The sequence below is a fragment of the Mesoplodon mirus genome (genome assembly GCF_964341445.2).
Source record: "Mesoplodon mirus genome assembly, chromosome: 3".
NCBI lineage: Eukaryota > Metazoa > Chordata > Mammalia > Artiodactyla > Ziphiidae > Mesoplodon > Mesoplodon mirus.
In genome coordinates this window covers 150,693,263-150,715,575 of record NC_138978.1, presented here as the reverse complement: position 1 = coordinate 150,715,575, position 22,313 = coordinate 150,693,263, and the positions used below count along the sequence as shown (strand labels likewise).

At 49.5% G+C, this 22,313-nt stretch overlaps 2 protein-coding genes across 4 annotated transcripts in view; one reads left to right on the top strand and one right to left on the bottom strand.

Moving 5' to 3' along the window:
* Positions 1-666: 666 nt before the first annotated feature.
* RAB7B (RAB7B, member RAS oncogene family) overlaps positions 667-22,313 on the bottom strand; it is a 28,176-nt gene continuing 6,529 nt past the window's right edge. For all 3 annotated transcript variants that reach the window (XM_082615420.1, XM_082615421.1, XM_082615419.1), the window contains 5 exons: positions 20,498-20,566; positions 19,838-19,964; positions 18,900-19,115; positions 9,827-9,952; positions 667-2,851 (listed from right to left, as the gene is read on the bottom strand). In XM_082615420.1, the coding sequence (XP_082471546.1) occupies positions 2,771-2,851; positions 9,827-9,952; positions 18,900-19,115; positions 19,838-19,964; positions 20,498-20,550 (603 nt within the window). In that variant the 5' untranslated portion in view covers positions 20,551-20,566 and the 3' untranslated portion in view covers positions 667-2,770. The remainder of the gene's footprint in view (positions 2,852-9,826; positions 9,953-18,899; positions 19,116-19,837; positions 19,965-20,497; positions 20,567-22,313) is intronic.
* On the top strand, positions 5,699-6,961 carry LOC309801057 (prostaglandin-H2 D-isomerase-like; the record flags this gene model as incomplete). Its single annotated transcript, XM_082615506.1, has 2 exons — positions 5,699-5,746; positions 5,968-6,961. 2 exons carry the CDS (start codon positions 5,699-5,701, stop codon positions 6,325-6,327), a joined length of 408 nt encoding a protein of 135 aa, XP_082471632.1. The 3' UTR covers positions 6,328-6,961.

The window sequence follows — 22,313 nt, the reverse complement described above, 5'->3', positions numbered from 1 at the left end:
TGGGCTCCCTTTGGCCCGGAGTTACAGCCCCACATCCTGCCTCTCTCTGCCAATACCTGCCCCTACTGGCTGGGAACCGAGGGCCAGTCTCAGACTCAGGAGTGGGGGAGGGGGTGTGGAGCGGCCCACAGTGTTTTGGCTCAGTTCCATTTGCCCTGGAGACTGGTCACTAGCATGTCCCCTAGTCTTGATAGGAGGGATGCTGTGGGCCTTAGCTCGCCACTCTCCATCCCCATGTGAACATTCGGTCTTGGCTCCTGACTCTGGGGAAGGTTCAAAATGCGTGGTTTGGGGCTGGTGTTGAATCTCCATGTGGCTTTTGCAAAGACAGAACCTTTTATCTCCAAGCGGCCCAGGTGGGCCTGGCCAGGGCTCTGTCATTCTGGAGGGCACTGAAAACATAGTGCTTACTCAGGCGCAGTTTCCTGGGTGTGTGCCACCTGTGCTCAGAAGGACCCCACGCTTGGTTTAACGATCCAGTGTCACCGTCTTGGAACTCTTCATGATTTTTGGACAAGGGGTGGGGAATTTTCATTTTGGGCCCTGCCAATTATATCACTGCTCCTATTTTACTTTTTGTTGTCTCTGTCTTCCCTTTTATCATCTTTTGAATTTTGAACTATGGGGATATCGAAAAAAAAACTTTAAAAACTAAATACCACAAAAGATTAAAACAAAGAAAAACACACTTATTATTTGTTGTGCACATTTAGAATGGTCCCTACGTCCATTGTGGTGCACGAGCTGCTGCACACACACCCACGCACCACACGTCCAATCCACAGTCCGACCGACTCCCAGGAGAGCCTGTGTGACGTGCAGGGTGCCACGCCCATGAAGGACACAGAGACAAAGCTGTGCTCCAGGCCACCTGCTCCTATGTCAGGTCCATGCCGCTGCCCAGGACAATCAATTCTTACTTCACAGCTGGGTGGGGAGAAGAGGTTCCCCAGACTCTCTTACTGACTCCCACCTCCCCTTTCCCCCTGCCTCTGGGCATATCTTCAGTGTCAGATGACACTTGGAAGCCATAGGCTAACATCCCCAGCTCTGCTGGGAGCTCAGGGAAGAATACTTCTGTGTAGACAGGAGACTTCTGTGGTGGGCATGGATGTGGTCATAGGAGACCCTGGGGGGTCATCTTGCCTATTCCCTTCAGGTTGGGCTCTATCTGTGTTGTTTATCGCCAGAAGAAAAAGAAGAGTATGGCTGTAGAGACTGCAGGGACAGAGACTCCATGAGCTTTCCAGGCCCCTCTTCTAGTATTTGTCACTGATGCAGATTTCTTGCCTGAATCACCGATGCTGCAGTTTTTGCTCATCTCTCTGTAGGCTTAAGAAACTGGGATTTTCCTGCCCCACAAATCTCGAACGGTTGAAAATGCCCAGAGCCCGAGAACGAGCTTTGAGCATCTGCACAGGAAAACTGCAGTTCTTCGTGGGCCCGTGGAGCTTCCGCTTTCTGCTCTGCTGGAAGGAAAGGAGCACTGCTGCCCTCTGGTGGCCAGTTGACAGAGACTCAAGGAGTCATCCAGGGGGCGGGGTCCCCTTTGCTTTTCTCTGGGACGGCAGCTTTGAGTCCTCAGGTAAATTCATCTTTTCACTGTTCCTGGAACACAAGTTTGTCCTCGACCTGGGGCCTTGGCCCTTGCTGAAACCTCTCCTCAGAATGTTCTTTGTCCAGTTCAGGTGGCAGCCCCTTCCTCATTCTCTAGCCTTTGAGCCAATGTCACCTCCCCAGGGAAGCCTTCATGGACTACTTTGTCTGAAACAGCACCCAACCCCACCCCCGTCCCTCTCTGTCCCATTACCTTGTTTCACTCTGTTCAAGCACTTACCTGCTATTTGAAAATACCTGTTTAAATTCTGTGCTTACTGCCTCTCTCCCTCGCCAGAATGTCGGATCCAGGAGAGCAAGGCTGGTTACATTTGTCACTGGACCTCGATGCATCGTACATAGTAGACACTCAAAAATACTTGTTGAAAGAATAGTAAATGTATCTCAACAAGAGCAACTGAGATTCAAGCAGAGGTTCTGGTCTTCAAAACCACACTGACGTGGGCAGGGCACATGCGACTCCCATTTGACAGATGAATAAGCTGAAGCGCAAAGAGAGTTACGGGAGTTGCCTGAGCACCAGCAGGGAGAAATGCACCAGTCCCCGGTGGGTTTTTCCTGCGCTCCCTCAGTCCTGCATTCTGGAGGGGACAAACAGGGGGTATCCCAGGCCTGAACAGCTGTTGCCAGGGGTTGAAGTAGATCCTCACTCCCTGGCCCCGGTTACGAGGGAGCCTGAGCTGCACCTTTGTCCAAAGCTGTGCTGTGGCTCTTGGGGGGTGTGGTGGATGGGCTGAGGAAGGCCAGTCCACAGGAGAATATAACAGGACTCCAGAGAGAGAGGCCTGTCTGCAGAGATGTGCGTTCTGGAGCAGGGGTGTGGCTGGGAAGGGCGTGTGGCAAGAAAGCTGGAGTCCACGAGGGAATCGTGACTCCTCTGGGGTTTGGCTGTGACATCCTGAGTTTCATCCAGGCTCAGGGGCCCAGTCCCGGCCTCTCTACACTCAGCCTGAGTCAGGGCCGCCCTCTGGTTCTGGGTCCAGTGCAGATGCGAGGGGTTCAGGGCTCTGGCCGCAGAGCCTGGACTGCCATCTGAGCTTGGGCAGGCAGTGGGGCTGGTGGGGGCCCAGGATGACCAGGCCCTGCGCGTGCTCTGGCCCTGAGTGTGCAGAGACGGAGTCTGCTCTGTCCCTGGGTGTGCAGAGAGGCAAGGTCAGCAGCAACTGCTCTTGGACTGGCCTTCTGGTGAGAGCTTGATGGAGTCTGTGAGGTAATTCTCCAAGACGCTTCGATACTGGAGAAGGAAAAGAGGAGTCAGCGTTCGCGTCCTGGCAGGCAGAGCTCCACCTGCCCTCTATTTCTTAATGACCGATGGTGGTCGGGCTTTCTGCTCCCCCACCTTGTGCAGCTGGGAAACTGAGGCCCAGTGGGGGAGGAAGTCTTCCCCACCCCCTCCTTCCTCACCTCCTCCTCCAGCTCCTTCCCAGGAACCCAGAGCAGGTGGGTGGCTGTGTTAGAGGCCCAGGTCTCCTGACCTCCAACCAGGTCTTGTAACTTGCCATTCTCCAGAGGGGACAACTGAGGTGACGTTTGCCCTCAGGCAGAGATGATGACGGCCCACTCCTCATTTCTGCAGGAAATCTCTCCCTGCAAACGTCCCCACACCCCAACCTTCCCTCACCGTGCCCACCTCTCAATCTCCCACCATCCTCTGAACTTCCCATGTCTAGGGATCCCTCCCTAAAATAGACTCAATGTTTCTACTGGGGCTTTTTGCTTCTTTGCCCACCCTCCCAAAGTCTCCTGTCCCAGCGAGGTCCAGAGAAAGCCTCTTCTTAGTCTAACAAGCCTCTCCTCACCCAGCTGGCCACTCCTCACCTATGACCCACCTAGCTTGGTTCAAGGGTGAGGGCGTCCTTCCTCAAGGAGATGGGGTCTACACACTGAAGGGTCTCTTCTTCGAGGGATCACATTTCTTTCCTTGGCCAAATCTCCCCCCAGTCTCCGAGCTCCCAGCATTCATGTTCTCCCCGCAGCCGGTGGTGTGTGTGTGAGGGTGAGTGGGTAAGTGGACACACTGGTGTGGACCTGAGCTGGACAGACCCCCCGTGTGGGGCTGTCTGTCTCAAGTGCCCCTCTGAGGGGACAATTTCCAGAAGAGCGGTTGTGCCTTCACTGATTTTTTTCTCCTTCATGGCTCCTGGGCTCCGGCTATGGTGCCCAGCTGGTGAATGTCAACCAAACACTTAGTGCCGGTGACTCTGGACCCCAGAAGGCTGTGTCAGACCTGTCCGTGGCACCCTCATGATGGTCGCCACCCAAGACACGAGAAGGTCCCCTGATGCCCTGTCACTCGCTGCCACCACCAGACAGCGAGCAGTAGGTTAGCCTGACAGCACAGAGCTCAGGGCACCGGGCCTGGGACCCAGCCCTTCTTCCCACTGTTTGCTTCTTGAAGAGCCCCCATTTCTCACCCGCTCCCTGGTAGGGTGTCCAGGCCAACAGAGCATCAGCTACCCTTATGGGCCTGATGGGCCTTGAGTAGACCTCAGCAAATTCTTTGGAGCTATTTAGAATTTTATTTGTTATATATATATATATATATTTTTTTTTTTCATTAGGAAAGATTAGTGTTGGGGAGTGGGGGACAGTGTCTCCCAATGAAAGCCTGTCCCTCTGGGGATGTCTCCACACCCCAGTTCCATCTTCCCCTCCTCTGGGGAGGATCCTAGACCACTGCTGGCAGAGCCGGCCCAGCTCACCACAGGCCTTCCCCAGCCCCTCACCCTGAAAGAGCAGAGTCCTCCCCTGAGGTGCCTGAGGCTCCTTCCCCCAGCACTGCCCAGGTCTGCTGTGTGGGCTCGGGGCTGCACCGCCCGGGACACCATCCAGTCCTCCAGCTGGCCCCATCTGCAGGGCCCACTCACTCCACTGAGTTGATTATAGTTAAAATCCTGACACTTCTGGGCTTCCCTGGTGGCGCAGTGGTTGAGAGTCCGCCTGCTGATGCAGGGGACACGGGTTCGTGCCCCGGTCCGGGAAGATCCCACATGCCGCGGAGCGGCTGGTCCCGTGAGCCATGGCCGCTGAGCCTGCGCGTCCGGAGCCTGTGCTCCGCAACGGGAGAGGCCACAACAGTGAGAGGCCCGCGTACCGCAAAAAAAAAAAAAAAAGATTCCTGACACTCTGAGCCTCACAGGGAGAGACGAGGAGGAGTAGAACATTACTGTTTCAGTCCCTTTCTAAGCTGACTGATCCACTTCTCCCAGAAAGACAGGCTTTTGAAAAGACTCTCTTATTTTTGTACTTTCCTGGTCCCCCTCTCACCATAAACATCAAAGAGACCTTGCCTGGGATCAGGAACTTTCCTAGCTGGGTCTTTTGGACCCAGGGGGCAGGGCCTGTTGATTCGTCACCCCTGAGTATGCCTCACCCTCACGTCCACAGAAGGCCCAGCTGGGATCGTGAACAGAACCTGTGCCTTGTCCTGGATGCCAGCCTTTGGGAGGGAGAGTCTAAGCTGAGGGCTTTCTGAGCTGCTTTGCAGTTTATTCGAGGAACAAACAGTGCTGCCTTTGAAGGTGTGAGAAACACCCTCGTTCACTTTGCACTTTATTCGAGGAACAAACAATGCTGCCTTTGAAGGTGTGAGAAACGCCCTCGTCCATTACACCGGCAAAGCCTGAGGTCTTCACGCCAGCTCTCTTCACCCAGTAATAGTCACATCCTCCCCAGGTCCAAGTCAGCCCTGAGCTCCTCCCACTTATGACATCATTTCACTCGATAATGGCATCATCTCTCTCCTCAGGTTTCCTGCAAACCTTCCAAGTCCCTGGCAGTCCATAATTAGATTTCCTGTGTAATTCTTTTCTCCAGACCCCAGTCGTCTTAGCAAGTATGTGCATGTCTAACTGTAAAGTAACACCATAGTATCCTAATGCATCATTTCAGTGGGGATGTGACTGCGGGAGTCTGTCCCTCCAAGCCTGGTCACCTCATAGCCCTGACTTTAGATCCTACCTCCTGAGGACCTCATAAAAGTCCTATAATTTCACTAAGCTTACCTGCCTGTCAGCCTGCTTCCCTCCCGGATGTGGCAAGTTTGTCTTTCTCTAATTAATCCAAAAGGAACCAGGCCTCCATGCTGCAGCTCATGCCGGGCCCCAGCAGGGATGGTATCGCCAACTTGGTAAGAGCAAAATCCCTTCATCCCAAATCCCCCAAAGCAGGTGTGTGTCCCTTCTTTGATTATGAGGGCATTCTTAGTCATCTTTTGGAATAACTAAATACCCTAATCCTTGAAAGTGGCCAGGTTGGGAAACTAAAGTAACTAGCTACCTTCTCTCCTTTGAAAATGTAAACCGAGTACCTCTTCTGGCGCTCTGCCTGTAAGCTGCTTTTTCCATCCAGAGCTCACTGCAGAGCTCAGACATTTGGGGAACCTCAAGAAAAGACCAGTGTGAGACCCGGACTCTGCTGCTGTGTCCTGCAGGCCCCCCAGGCTGCTACAGCTATACCAGTCCCCACTGGAGCAGCAACCACGACGTGTCAGTGGTGGAGACCGACTACGAGGCCTATGCCCTGCTCTACACCGAGAGCTTCCGAGGACCGGGCCAGGACTTTTGCATGGCCACGCTCTACAGCCGCACCCAGGCCCCCAAAGCTGAGATCAAGGAGAAATTCGCCACCTTCGCCAAGGCCCAGGGCTTCAGAGAGGATGTCATTTTCTTCCTGCCACAGACTGACAAGTGCATGGAGGAGCACACATAGGTGACCCCAGCCCTCAGGACTTGGTCATGCTGCCCTGCTCAGTCTTTTCCTTCTTCAACACCCCCAAGACCCCAGCCCCGGCTCCTGCGCCACTGGCCCTGCACCCTCGGGCTTTATCACAGCTCTGAGAATAAACTCCGGAAGCAAGAAAAAAAACAAACAAAAAAACAACAAAAAAAACCCCACCCCAAATGCCATGTGCTCCATTGCCTCCTCCTCTTGTGACGCTTTTGTTTTCCCCTCTCTTTTCTATCTTGGTCTATAGCATCACTAATCAATCATCCCTCCGTTTGCCAAGCTAGAAACCTCGGTATCAACCTCAACAGCTCCTGATTCCTTCTCTCCTACATTTGATCATCATCAACCCCTGATGGTTCTCCCTCCAAAGTCTCTTTAATCTACCCCGTCCTTGCCATCTTCATCCTCTCATGCCTGGACCTTCTGAATCACCCATCAAACCCATCCTCCCTGCAGCATGAAACTTCCCTGTTGAAAGCCCTTAGCCATAGCTTTCATTTAAAAATAGCTACCTTTTATTTAACGCCTTCTCTGTGCTCTCATATTATTGTATTTAGCCCTGGCAACAACCCCACGAGGAAGATACTATTACTTGTACTTTAAAGGGAAGGAAGTGATGGCTCAGGGGAGGCTGTATGACTTGTCAGCGACACAGTGAGTAAGAGGTAGAGCCGGGAAATAAGCCAGACCCACCCGGCTTCAGAGCCCAGCTCTTCCCACCCCAGGCTGAGGCTCCCCCCTTATTCTAGCAGCACCTCTCACGTCTTCCTCTCCAAATACTCTGGGCTGGTGTGAATGAGCACATGACCTCCCTGGGAAGGAAGGGAGAGATACTTGTAGGAAATGTCCTTGAAAACTCCTGTTTGATTTTAAAGTATAGATTTGGAAACTCCAGTTTCACCTTAAAAATCCATGTGAGTTTTTACATTCTGTGCTCTAGTAATTATGTTTATTTTTGGGTGAAATGTTTCCCTTCCAGATTTCTGAATAATAGAGACCTTGCTGGAGGATGCGCCCTGCTGGCCTCCAGGTCCGTACTGGGCCCCTGTGTGCCCTGGGAGTCTGGCAGCGGGTCTAGAGGTCCTGGGCCTACAGCATGAAGTCCAAGGTCTGGTTGGGGCTCACCAGGCCTTCAGGGTCTGGTGCTGTTGGCCTTGAGAGCCCCATCGCTCACCTCAGCCCAGCGGCCCCACTTCCCTCCATGCCACGGTTCTTCCTCTTACAGACGGAGCCCTCAGTGGTCCCTCACGTGAGCCCTGTGGCCTCTGCCACACCCTTCTCTCCGCCCTTCTGCGGCTCTTGCTTGTGACTTCAACGGTCTACCATGTCCCCCACGCAAACTGCATATGACCTTTCAACCTCCAACTCACACGTCACCTCTCTGGGCAAGCATCCTTGCCTGCCCTCGCCACCAGCACCTCTGAGTCGCCTCGATGCCTTGGTCATATCCCCTCCCTGCCCCAGCCCATGGCACTTACCTCACTCCATGACAGTCTATCTGTTTTCTTTTTTATTTTGTGAATCTGTATTTTTTGTCTTTTCCATTATGGCCTATTACAGGATATTGAATATAGTTCCCTGTGCCATACAATAGGACCTTGGTGTTTCTCCATTCTGTATATACTAGTTTGCACCTGCTAACCCCAAACTCTCAATCCTTCCCTCCCCTCCCCCCTCCCCCTTGGCAACCACAAGCCTGTTCTCTCTGCATGACCTCCTATTTTGGATGCCTTACTCCCTTACCTGACGTTGGGGCCACTGAGGTCCACATCTCCAACCCTAGCCTGACAACTCAAGAATGTTTATGGGATGGAATTATTTCCATCTTATGAGGAAATTGAGGCTCAGAGAAGTCATATGTCTTGCCCAGGGGTCCACTTGAAAGCATGAGGGCGGGATCAAACCCAGGTCAGTCTGACTGCAGGTATCACACCCGTGACCGCCACACTTCTCATCAGTAAATTTCCCCCATCCTTGTGAGGGACTGACATGGGGTCGCCAATCCATTCTTTTGCCAAGTAAGGACAATGGAAAAGAAAAACAAGCAGACAAACTACCATCCACTAACATCACTGTGTCATAAAAGTGACACAGCAGGAAGGACATAGTTTCAAGAATGAAGGACACTCCTTGTCCAGAAAGGACAGATGCTAACTACACACAGACACTGGCTGTGGGCTGATGATGGAGCTTCCCTGTGACTAAGCACTTGGCGATCACTGCACTGTGTCTGTGGAGGATCAGTGATCATGTACCACCCTATGAGGTCAAACAGGTCAAATCCCTCACCTTCCAGGGAATGGCATGAGCAGGCACATCTGTATTACCGGCTGTGTGATAGAGCAGCACTTCTTGACCATGTGCTAGAGATAGCCACCCCTCTTCTTCCTTTTAACATGACACAGTGAGGGCTGGGGGCCAGGAGGGGAAGCATTAATAATAGCACATGGGGGCAAACTCTGAGATTAAGGCAATGGGGTGTGTGGGTGGCAAGCTCGAGCCCTCTCCCTGGGCAGCTGCTAGGGGTGGCTGCTGTCCCTCTCCATTGTGGACAACCCACAGGGCAGGGCCAGGCAGACCAGTGACAGCAGGTCCTTCCACAGAGGGGAGCCCCCCGACTGCCCATCCTCATTCGCTCCTTTCCTCAATTCAGAATCACTGCTGTGATGACCTTCTCCCCATTTCTAAGAAGCCCACCTTGATTGCATATGGCAGAATAATGAAACATGCTGAGCCCCTCCCTGTGCAAATCTCTCACGGACCCTCTTCAGAGTTTCTGAACTCTATATGAGAATGGCATTAAAACCCTGCTAATACTTCCAGGGGACCTTCCCTGATCCTCCTCTTCTCTCTCCCCCTTCTCTCCCCTGCAGTATGGGCTGTGTGTCCCTCCTCTGGGGCCCCATCACCAGTCCTTGCCCACCATACGGTGCCTGCACTGCAGCCACTCCTGTGCCAATCTGTCTCCCTTATGAGAGCATGGGACCCCGGAGCCCTGGACGGGACCTGACACACGTGACATACTCAACACATGCTTATTGAGAGACTACACCAAGTGGTCTACATCTATCCATCATTTTGATTGGAGGATGTCAGCAACTCCCACAGGCTTCATTATTCCACTTGGACCAATACTTGGCACCTGGGGCTTCTCTCCCATCAGTGAGGACTGAACTAGAGCATTACTTCTCAAACTCTTACTAAATTAGAGTCTCCAAGGGTGAGGTATAGAACTGAATTTTTTAGAAACTCCACAAATGATAATCAGCCGGATTGAGGGACCACCGATGATGGATTCTAAGGAAGCTTTATGCCTCTGGTATTCTGTGGTTCCAGAATTGGAATACTGTTGAGCCCATTCAACAACTGATAAATTAAGATGATGAGCAATCCTGTCCCACCCACGTCCCTCCCAATATATACTTTTCTGGACGCTCCTGAGTTCCCCCATCCTAGGGGGCAGCTGGCAGGTGCCACTCACCCTTGACAGAGCCCGACTGGCCAGCATCTCGAAGGCTTGTACCACATTGATGTCATTCTTGGCACTGACTTCAAAATAGGGAATATCCTTCTCTTCACACCAGTCTTGGGCTACCTCCTGTGGCACCTGCGTGAGGGGAAGAAATGATCACTGTTCCTGTGTCCCCATCCCTACCATCCCCACCATGATTATCACCATCATCACAGCCACACATTCCCCACCACCACTCTCTCTTTTTTTTTTTTTTTTTGTGCGGGCCTCTCACTGTTGTGGCCTCTCCCGTTGCGGAGCACAGGCTCCGGACGCGCAGGCTCAGCGGCCACACGGGCCCAGCCGCTCCACGGCACGTGGGATCCTCCCGGACCGGGGCACGAACCCGCGTCCTCTGCATCGGCAGGCGGACCCCCAACGACCGCGCCACCAGGGAAGCCCCACCACTCTCATTTATTGAGAACCTTCCATGTGTCTGTAAGTTTACAGGTGTTATTATTTTTAAAATTAATAATTAATTAATTTATTTATTTTTGGCTGCATTGGGTCTTCGTTGTTGTGCGCAGGCTTTTCTCTAGTTGTAGTGAATGGGGGCTGCTCTTCGTTGCGGTGTGTGGGCTTCTCACTGCGGTGGCTTCTCTCGTTGCGGAGCGCGGGCTCTAGGCACATGGGCTTCAGGAGTTGCGGCTCGCGGGCTCAGTAGTTGTGGTGCATGGGCTTAGTTGCTCCGCGGCATGTGGGATCTTCCTGGACCAGGGCTCGAACCCGTGTCCCCTGCATTGGCAGGCAGATTCTTAACCACTGCGCCACCAGGGAAGCCCCACATGTTATTTTTTAACATAAGCCAATGGAGTGGCTATTTTTAGCTCCATTTTACACATGAGGAGACCGAGGACTGGAGTGTGTGGGGCTGAGCAGGGTTTGAACACAGGCTTGGAAGAATTAGAGCCCTCTGCGCTATGCCATCTTCTTAAGGCCTACACTAGGAGCTTCTTCCTGCCATTGACTCCTTCCTCAGTCCCTTCAAAGGGAGGTGGACATAACGGACACTAGCCAGGGAGGGAGGACTTCCTTCTCCTGAGCTGGCTGACCAGGCCCACGCTGCTGGGCAGAGACTCAGGTCCCTGTTAACCCTTCTTCCTCAGGGTAGAATCGTTGGAACAGTTGATAAGCTCCCACTCTGGGCCAGATACTAGGTTAGACATCTGATCATATTAACTCACTTAATCCTCTAACAACCTTGTGAAATGGGTCTTTTTAGCTTCACTTTATAGATAAGAACACTGAGCCTCAGAGAGGTTCAGGAGCTTGCCTCAGATCACACAGCTAAGAAAGGCAGAACTTGGATGCAGCCACAGCTCAGTGCTCCCATGGCATCTGCGCTGCCCTCTTCAGGGCACTGCGCAAGAATTGTGCTGCTGGTCTGTCTCTCCCACCAGACTGCAGGTTTCTTGAACTCAGGGTCAGGACTTTTAGCTCTTGGCCTGGCACCATGAACCACTCAGTACAGGCTGAAAGAATACGGCTCTACCCAAATGCAAACACCAATCACAGTTTGAGGATGTTAGATTGGAGAATGCTCTGGCAGCCCTGTGGGTTACTTCCAAAGACAATTGGTTCAACTGAGTTTAGTCTAATCAATTATTTTGGGCAAGAGGGAATGACCATATATTGATATTTGCTGTGCCTGATACTTTATAACCATTATTTCACTTTAAGGGAGCCAAGGTTTTTCTCATGGAGAAAGAATCATTCTGCCCCTTTCCTGGAACCCAGGGAAGCCAGGGGGAGATCTGAGACTGTTCCTTGTCACACTGTCTCCTGCAGGCTCTGGAAAGTCTAGCTTACTGGGATTAAAGGAACCATCACCGTCCTCTGTCTCTTTGGCCCTTGCTGTCCTGGCCTCAAGACAGGGCCTCATGGCTCTCTTTCACAAAGCCTCTGTTGTCCAGGGGCATTGCTCTGGTATTGTGAGGCTCGCTTCCTAAGACTGCAGGGTAGAAACTGGGGTCAGCTAAGCAGCCTGCCCTTTGGGGAGCCCGGATGACACCTCTGGCCCCCCACGCTCAGTCTCCCTGGAGCTGCTGCACTTGAGCAGAGCAGGGAGAGAGTCCAGGCCCTGGTCTTGGCCTCTGATCTCTAAGGTCCTCCTGCCTTTTGGGGCGAGGAGCCCCCGAACAGGCCACGACTGCTCTGTTCTGTGGAGCATAGATGTCCTTGATCTGGTGAGCAACCAAGAAGCCTCACAGATCGGAGAAAATCCTGAACTATTTGGATGAAGAATCAAGGATGGCCAAGTTGCTGATTATTACTGTCCTCACTAGTAACACACAAATAAATAATCATTAGAAATTAACATGTTATAATAATACCTTGATGGCATCTTTGGAATCCCAAAGGTTTTGCATCTTTTAAAGTTCTTTTTTTTTTTTTTGCTCCCAAATATTTTATTAATAAGTTTTATATAAAAAACAAGATAGTGTCATACTGTATAAAAGGCATTGAAAGCATATGTATGGTGGTAGGTTCTATTTTCTCTACCAAATTAACCAGCCATGATGGAGTTAAGAGTCAGTATCGTTCATATTTTTTTGGAATACTTCAAAGTACAAAAAGCAGTGTTAATATTTTAAGTGCAAAGAAAGCTTATAATAAAATAGACTTTAAAAATTACAAATAAAAATCTGTACATCAAGGATATTTTTCAGGCCTTCCTGTGCGCATAGCACGGACATAGAGAAGGGGAACTGCCGAGAGAGGACCCGTCACATCAGGTGTTACAGGTCTGGCCCATTTCAGCTTGCAGGACCATCTCCTCTTTTCTCAAGGGGAAAGTGTCGATCAGGTTGAAGAGGGCCACAGGCGTCACCAGGGAGACATAGCGCTCCTTGTCCATGCCATGCTTGTCCACTAGCACCATACTGAAGGAATACAGTGGGATTCTCAGCAACAGCCTGAGCTGCAGAGCTAGGGCTGGAGGCATAATCTTTGCTCCTATCCTGCCGATGAGGGTCGGGAACACACCTACCAGCTCCACTACGGTGATGTGTCGAAGATCCAGGCCACATTGTGCTTGCTGCAGCATCCCCAGCTGCAGCCGGTAGAGGAGGTTTCGGGCTGTGGGCGTGGACACGATGAGCAGTCTTCTTTTCTCATAAAACTGATCCAGAAGCGCAGCTGCTGTTCGGACGCCGACATTGACATTCATGGCTTCAAAGCCAGCAGCATCGCATCTTCCAGCCTCTCTCCTCTCTGACCTCCGCTTCCCTCATCTTCTTCTCTGACCTAAAGTTCTTTAAAAGACCTTAGGGTGGGCTTCCTTGGTGGCGCAGTGGTTAAGAATCCACCTGCCAATGCAGGGGACATGGGTTCGAGCCCTGGTCCAGGAAGATCCCACATGCTGTGGAGCAACTAAGCCCGTGCGCCACAACTACTGAAGCCAGTGTGCCTAGAGCCCGTGCTCCGCAACAAGAGAAGACATGGCAATGAGAAGCCCGCGCAACACAATGAAGAGTAACCCCCGCTCGCCACAACTAGAGAAAGCCCACACGCAGCAATGAAGACCCAATGCAGCCAAAAATAAATAAAGAAAGAAAGAAAAGAAAAAAAAGTTAAAAGAAAAAGATTTTAGGGCAAGGACTGGACTTACCCTTCTTATTGCTCCCCCTTCTTTATATCCTACCGCCACCAGCTAATGAGCATTTTTCTGGGCACATCGTTGGTGCTCAGGAGTTGCAGTAAAAATGGAAGTAAATTGCAATGAAGTCAAGTGTCTCAGCTTCTCCAAGAGGCAGGGAGATTCTTCATATGCTATGGCATGAGAAGCTGAAGCCCAGACTGGTGCCCAAGGTCACCCAGAGACAAAGCTAGGAAGACAAGCCCACACCTACAGCCCGATGATCTCTCTGTCCCTTCTCTACCACTGACAGTGACTGGGCCTGCCCAGAGTCCGGTTATGACAGACATTTTCTCTCACTTCTCCCCGATCATTCTCTCTTTGGTTTTTATGGATTGATTAAATACACACTCTAGAATATCAGTTGAGATTGTGTTGCAAATTAACATTCCTTTTATATCCCCTCACCTCTCCCACTCAACCTCAGAATGTTGCCCTGGGAAGAAAATGACCCACCCAGCACTTTTCCCTTCCAATTCTAGTTACAGCTTCATGATTTTTAAAATCGCCTCGTCTTCTTTTATTTATAAAATAACAGCTATTTATAATTTAGGCTCTGACTGTGGAAATAAACTCAGGGTGTCAGCCGTGGGGACATGGGAAGTATGAAAAATTTGAAAGTGTTACTTCCATTGATTTTGTTTTGGCTGACAATATACTATTTTTTTAAATTAATTTATTTTTGGCTGTTTTGGGTCTTTGTTGCTGTGCACGGGCTTTCTCTAGTTGAGGTGAGCAGGGGCTACTCTTCGTTGCGGTGCGTGGGCTTCTCATTGTGGTTGCTCTTCTTGTTGCGGAGCACGGGCTCTAGGCGTGAGGGCTTCAGTAGTTGTGGCACGTGGGCTCAGTAGCTGTGGCTCGCAGGCTCTAGCACGCAGGCTCAGTAGTTGCGGTGCACGGGCTTAGTTGTTCCATGGCATGTGGGATCTTCCCAGACCAGGGCTCAAACCCGTGTCCCCTGCATTGGCAGGTGGATTCTTAACCACTGCACCACCAGGGAAGTCCCGACAATATACTATTAACATTTTACTTTCCCTGTTACAATTCGGCTTGTTCATTAGAGGTCAAACGTTTGACAAAATGAGTCCACTTTGCAGACTTTTATTTATGATGCTTTTCCATCTCATATGCATTTAATTAATTAATTTGTTTGTTTGTTTGCCTTTGGCCGCACCGCATAGCGTGTGAGATCTTAGTTTCCCAACCAGGGATCGAACCTGTGTCCCCTGCAGTGGAAGCGCGGAGTACTAACAACTGGACCCCCAGGGAATTCCCTAATATGCATTTATTTATTATTTTTTTCTTTTTCTTTTTTTTCTAACATCTTTATTGGAGTATAATGCTTTACAATGGTGTGTTAGTTTCTGCTTTATAACAAGGTGAATCAGCTATACATATACATATATCCCCATACCTCACTTGCATTTAAAATGATCAATTGTGTGTGTTAAGATTAGTGTGTCGATACATCTTAAACCAATCACAAATAACAAAGAAAACATAATCCCAATGTTATGGATCAGTAGTAAGTCAGACACTGTCTGAGAGCAGAGCGAAGAATTCACATCCTAGTGAATAAATTCCTTGTAGCATAGATGCTAGAAGAAGTGTTCTTTCTAATAAACTAATTTTTTTTTCACTTTTACCTTGTGTAGAAGGAGTAGGGGTTTTAAGAAAAATCTAAGTCAGTAATTTCTTTAAAATTATCTGAGGTATTGATGGATTGATTGATTGTGGTAAAATATACATAAACATAAGATTTACCATTTTAACTATATTTAAGTGTACAGTTCAGTGGCATTAGTACATTCACATCTTTGTGTGACCGTCACCACTGTTCATTTCCACAGCTTTTTCATCATCCCACATCTAGCATATATGTTTTAAATATTCATTTTCTTTTTGTTAAGTAGGAAGAGCTTCCCTATCTTCCCAGCCCACACCTTGGAGATATTAAATTAAGGAGGGTAACGGTCACTTCCATGTATTAAGATTGCCATGTGCTTTATGGGCATCATTGCCTATAATCCTCAAACAACCTCATGAAATCTGAGTCTGGTCTTTATTTCACAAAGAAGCTGGAACTGACCAAGGACACACACGAATTTGAGCATGAATTTGAGCCCAGAGAAGGTGCCCCTTCCAGTGGCCCTCAGCTCTTATCCACTCAACCCTGTGCAAGCGGGGACCGTCTCCAGCCTGGATCTCCAAGCCCAGGTTGTGCCTCTCGGTGACTGGCAGCATCCCCTGCTGGGTCTGTGCCTTGTGAGGGCAGCCGCTTCCCAGCCTCACCTCTGGCTCCACGATCCTGGGTGTCTGGATTGAAGTCCCTCTGCTCTCCCCACTTCCAGTTCCTCCTCTCCACTTCCCTGTGCTCACTTCATGGCTGCGAGCACTTCCTTACCTCTGTGCCTCCTGTTCTGCCTCCCTTCAAGCCCTTCCCTTGTCACCCGCTCCAGTGCGGGTTATTTCCACACCCTACTCAGTACAGACCCCAGAGACCTGCTTGGGCTTGCCTGGGTCTTTGCTGCTTCTTTCGAACTCTTATTCTTCCTCTCTCTGCAGAACAAAGCTCATCCCCCTGCAGCTGGGAATGGACCCCCTCTACCCCTCTGAGTCATCACCTATGCCTCCCATCCTGCCAGGTACCCCCTGGTTCACTGAACACTTGCAATCTCGTGAAGCTTCCTCTGCATGCAGCCCCCAGTGCTCACGAGAGCCTCATACTTCCTTCCCCTGTAGCTGTCTTCACCTTCTCTCCACTCAGCCTCTCCTTCCCAGGCCCAGACCCAGGGCCTCCATTGTCTGGTCTCCTTTCCCCTCCCTCCTTCTGTCCTGTTCCTCAACCTCTGACAGCCTCCTGGTTCTTCAGCCTCTTCTTGTCTCTCCTTTTTCCTTCATGGGTTCTCAGTGAGTGCCCTGGCAGGTCTGTTCTTCAGCTACCCTTGTCTGGAAAAACCTTCCATCATCAGGTCCCTGGCTTTTACCCCATGTACCACTGTTGAAGAAAAACACAACATAGACTCCACTTCAAACTCCTGGTCTCCCTGAGCCCTTGGTGTCACCCATCAGTTCTGGTCTTTGTCCTTGACTAGCTCCTTCACCCGTTTCTCTGCAGAGTAACTGGTACAGCTTCACCATGATTCTTGAGACTTCTCCTGGGCTCCCTTCCTCCTCTCTCTCAACAGAAGATGGTGCCTCTTATTTCACTGAGGAAACATCGGACTCTCAGTCTTGAACGCCCTCGACTGCCCACCCCACGACTCGCAGGTATATGAAGCAAGATGTGAAATGGAAGTTTTGGCAGAGACACTACAGTGTGATTGATGCCAGGTATCAAGTTGGTTAGGAGATAGACCACCCCTGGGACCGTGCACATTTCCAGAGGTTCATGACCAAGAATCTGCTAGATGACTCTAACACCCCCGGCATGGAATAAAAGGATTGAAAAGGAGGGTTAGAAAGGATTTTTTTTTTGTGGGGGGAGAGTTGTGTTGGGGGGACAGCCCTCCCAAGAGGGAGACCATGTAAGGCCTCACCTCTGGCCAAAAGAGGGCTTCAAGGAGGCCACTTGGAAAGGTTAACATATGACCCCTGGAGTTTGGTGGCTACAGTGGATTGGTATCTGATTGCATCTGAGGGATTTAAGGCAAAAGGCAACAGGGCAGAGAGAGGACAGACTGCACTAAGAATGAATTACCCTTGGCCCTACAATGGAGCCAGAATGCACGGGTGTGCCTTATGAAAGAGAGGCGGGCTCCACAGAGAGCTAGCCAGCCTGGAGCTGTTGTAAACCCCATCAGGAAGAGTGTCTGCAGGAGGAGGGGACCCCATGGAGTGGAGGATGGCTCTTAAGCTCCTAAATTAGGAGTTGAGGAAGAATATGCAAGACCCTTGTCAGGGGAGGTACAGTTAAATGTTCCCAGTGGAGGCTTCTTAGGACCCAAAGGAGTAATCCACCAAGAGACAGCTTGAAATACCTGTTGGGCCCGGAGAGCACAAACTATCTTAAGACAGTACCAGTCAAATAAGGATTTTTTCGCTTCTCCTGACCTCTTATCCCTCTTTTTGCTTCTTTCCTGATGGGGTCTGAAACCAAAATTATCCTGAGAAGGGGAGGAAGTGTGGACACATAAAGTTGGCAATGAGATGCCCCTCCTAGACCACAGTGTTCTCACTTGCAGCTGGCCCCAGTGGGAAGAAGAGAGACCCTTTGGCTGTGAATGAACTTAGGACTTAGATTCTTATTTGAGATTGGATATTTGTAATTAGAGAATTGACACTAAATTTGCAACCTGAAGTTACCATATAATCGATGACTTCTAGATTTCTATTTCCAGCACAGACTTCTCCTTTGAAGTTTCATTCTTACGTGTTCTAAAGCCTACTGGTCATCTCCAATTAGTTGTTCTCCAAGCTCCTCCAACTCAGCATGTCAGAACCAAACTCACCTCTCTCTCTGAACAAGAGGCTCTTCTTTATGGTGGTAATAGCTTAGTTGGAAGCACTACCATCCATTCATCCACCCACCCATCCATCATTCCAAATGATGCCTCAGTTCTCCTATCACTTTTCTCCATTTGAACACTTGTGAAAATGTGGTTCAAATATGAACCCCATTTATTTTCTCTATTTGAAACACTAAGACAACTTGTTCAGACGCTCTTTCTGGTGTCCTTTGGGCTTTGTTTGGCACAAGAGCATCTTTTATAAATTGTCTACTTTTATTCTTTTCTCATTAGTAGGCAACGATGAACAGAGCTCTACTCAATGCCACTGCAGTGGTAAACACCTACATACGTGTGGTCACTGCAGTCATGGAGCAAGCAGATCATTTGTCAAGTGGTTGGCCAGATGATATAGAATATGCTTCAGCTAATAAGAAATAAATACTGTATTACTACTTTCCCAGAAAATTTGTAGTTTCAAGAATTCATAACTGCAGACCCCCTATCTGACCCTGGGTAGAAATACTGTTCTACAGGTTAATTCAAATCCCACCTGCCTACTTCTGATGCCTTCATTCTGCCATTCCCTGTCTCTAGACAAAATCGCCTTCGGTTCTCGGCTCACATCATGCTATTTCTTACCTTTGTTCTTGCTGTTTCTTCAGCCTGGAACCCACTTCCTTATAGGAAGCCCTTTCTATACTCTGGGCTTGAGTAGATAGATGCCCTTTCACTATGGTCCCCAAATATCCAAGGTGTATCTCTATGATTGCTTATGATTTATCTTATTGTATCATAATTGTCTTTAAATTATCTGCATCCATTACTAGACTGTGATATTCTTAAGGTAAGGACTATGCCTGATTCAATTCTGTATGTGTGGGACTTAACTCAGTGCCTGGCATATAGCCAGCCCTCACATGTTTGGTGAATGAATGAATGAATGAGTCAGCGGTACCTGCCGGTCTGCCAGATCGATCTTGTTCCCCAGCACCACCATGGGGTAGGACTGCTCCATTGGAATGGTTTTGGCCAGAACATCACCCCTCCAGGTTTCCAGGGCTTCAAAGGTCTCCAGGTCAGTGACATCAAAAGCCAGGATGCAGCCATCAGAGCCTTTGTAGAATGTAGACACCATGGAGCGGAATCGCTCCTGTCCTCCTGTGTCCCAGATCTGGAGGGGAAGAACAGAGGCTCCATGGGGCTGTGATGAGTGGCTGAAGGTATGCCCAACCAGGTCACATCGTGTCAAAGCTTCCTTTTCTGGGTAGGGGGCAGATAGCCCTGGCACAGGTGCACGAGGTCCTTTCACACATGGGCATCACACACCCTGTCACCCATGTACACTACAGAATCTCTGCACTAATATTTAACATCCCAAGAGTACTTTCACATCTGAGTCCTCATTTTCCACCTGGGGCATCAGGACAGGCATTGTTCTTCCACCTGATAGATTTGGACCTTGGGAGTGACTTGCCCAAGTCCACTTGGCAATTTTTCCAGGGAACCTGAGCCTTAGAGTGGGGCCTCTTAATTCTGGATTAGTGCTCTTCCTTCTAGATCAGGGATCAGTAAATTTTTCTGTAAAGGGACATATAGTAAATAACGTAGGCTTTGCAGAATATACACCATCTGTTTCCACTACTCAATTCTGCTGTTGTACTGTGAAAGCAGCCATAATACCGTGAGTAAACAAATGGGCAGGGCTGTGTTCCAATAAAACTTTATTTTCAAAAGCAGATGGTGGACCAGATTTGGCCCATGAATTAAAGTTTGCTGATCTATGCTCTAGACTCTTCTAGCTCCTGGTGCACATTGCTGTGTGAGTGGCCGTCCAGGGAATGTGGGGTGATATTCAGGTGTGTATGTAGAAGAGAGAATGAGAAGGTGGCTCACCTGTAGCTTCAAAGTTGTGTCATCTAGTATGATAATCTTGGAGAGGATGCTGGCTCCCAGTGTGGTCTGATAGTCCTCGTAAAATGTCTTGTGCACGAATCGGTGGAGAAGGGAAGTCTTTCCAACACTAAGGAAAAAAACCCAGACACGTGTGGACACACTACAAACACACACACACACACATATCCATACCTTTCTCAACATCTTACCATGACCCTCTCACTACCGTCTCTCTTTGAGATTTTGAATTTCTAACACTTGCAGTTTGAGTAGCTTGCTAATACTAGGAAATGGACACTAGAAGCAGGGACCAAAGTGAGCGGAGAAGTTGCAGAGAGATGAGTGCCTCACAGCAAAAGGGTCAGGTCTTTCCTGTATGTGGCAGGAGGTAGGAGGGCAGAGAGATGCTAAATGGCTTGCCTAATTCACATACCTAGTTACTGCAGAGTTAACTGCAGAGCCGGGGTCAGAAACCAGGTAGCCTGACTCCCAGTCTCTTTCTCCTATCTCAGCTCCCTTCCCTGGGGTGGAATGCCCTCCCTGGTGCCACTCTGAATCAGAAAGGGACCCATGCAATGCGGGAGCACATACAGGGCGTCTCACTGTTCTTGGGGAGGAGCTTCTTCTCAACCCCTAGACCCCGAGCTGAACTTGGCTTACCCCAGGGCTCCGATGATGATGAGCTTGAGGTCCACCTTCTTCCGAGGATTCATGGAGGGGCTTCAGAGCCTGTAGGGAAACAGAAGTCATCTACATGCTGGCCAGAGTAACCCTGTGGCCATTGTCACTGGAGCTGGTCTCTACTTTCCCCTCGTCATGTGCAGAACTCTGCCCTGGGCTCGGATGGGGTTGTTCTCCAAAAGAGGCGGATGACTCAGCAACCCTTACGCACCCACCTCCTCACTTCCCCTGGGGGTCTCCCTGAGGCTGGAAGGATGGTGGCCCTACCCTGTAGGACAGGCACACCTCTTACCTTTCAGCTCTATCAACCCCTCGGAGCACCAAGGCTGGACTGGACTGAACAGAGGCCTCGCAGACAGCCTCTGTTCCAAGCCTGGAGCCAGGGACGGAGGGCGGTGCGGGAAGAGGAGATGGGGGTGGGACAAGGGGTCCATTGTTAGGACTGCTGAGAGGCTTTGGATGCAAGAGTTGCCTTCCTTCAGCCCGAGGTGTTGCTGCATTGGCAGAATCAAAAGGCTCTTCTTTAATGCAGCTGGTGGGGGTGTAACTGGTACATGTTTCTGGAAAGCTGCTTGGCAGCAAGTATTGAGAGCCTTAAAAATGTCCCTGCCCTCCACTTCTAGGAATTTGTCCTAAAAAAATAATCTGAAACGCAGGCAAAGACTCTTGTTCAAGAATGTTCTTTCCCAGCGTCATTTATAAACATCCAACAATAAAGAAGTGGTTAAAAAAATCATGGCACACGGTGAACTATCAAGCAGTCATTAAAATGGAGTGTGTGAGCTTATTATAATAACGTGGGAAAATGCTTATGCCATAGGATCTAAATGAAAAACAGAAGACACTAAACTGTACATACCATACTGCCCCCCCCCCAAGTATTGAAATGAATTCCTACTTGCATGGAAAAAGATCTAGAAAGAAATATATAAAAAACATAAGTGGTGAATTCTGGGTGGTAGGAAACTATGATTTTAATTTTGTTCTCTATACTTTTTAGTATGTTCCAATTTTTTTTAACAACAAACATGTCAAACATATATTGTTCCTATAAGAGAAAAATACTTGTATGTATGTTTTATACATATAAATTATATATGTATATATATTGTGATTATTAACAAGATAAAGCAAAACTGTCTCAGGGAATTATGCTTAACTGGCTCTTTGATTCTACCCTTACGTGCACACACATATATACTATTCCCAACTCCTGGGTCTTCTGACCTTGGATGCAGTAGATGTATTGAGTTAACCTTGATCTGACTCTGCTTGGTTGAGGTAGCAAAAGTTGGCCATCTTGAACATGCCTGGTACTGGGAAAAAGCTCTCAATTGGATGTCCTGAGGTTTTGGTTCTAGTTCTCACTTTGCCACTGTGTGACCTTGGGCCAGTTACTTCCCCTCTTTGAGTCTTGGCTTTCCAACTAGAGGATGAGCCATCTGGGCCCCAAAGACCCAAGGCCCCTTCTGGTTGAAAAATGCTTTATCTACTGGAGTGTAACTCACTGGGCCATGAGAGCCTTGCCCAGGGCAAAAGACAAAGCAAATAGGAGCCCACTCCAGGGAGTCATCAGGGGAGAAAGGAAAGGGGTGAGTGATTACAGCAGAGAGAAAATGTAAAGTGCCCCGACAGAGGCCCCAAGAAACTGCTGTGAGAATGCAGGGCTGGGGGAGAAGCTGCCAATCCAACTGAGCCCTGAGGAAATGACACATGTCGTTGGGGGTGATATTTCCAAGGAGGAAATGAAATATCAAAGCTCTGGGAACAGGGGGTGAAGAAGGTGGATGGTTTG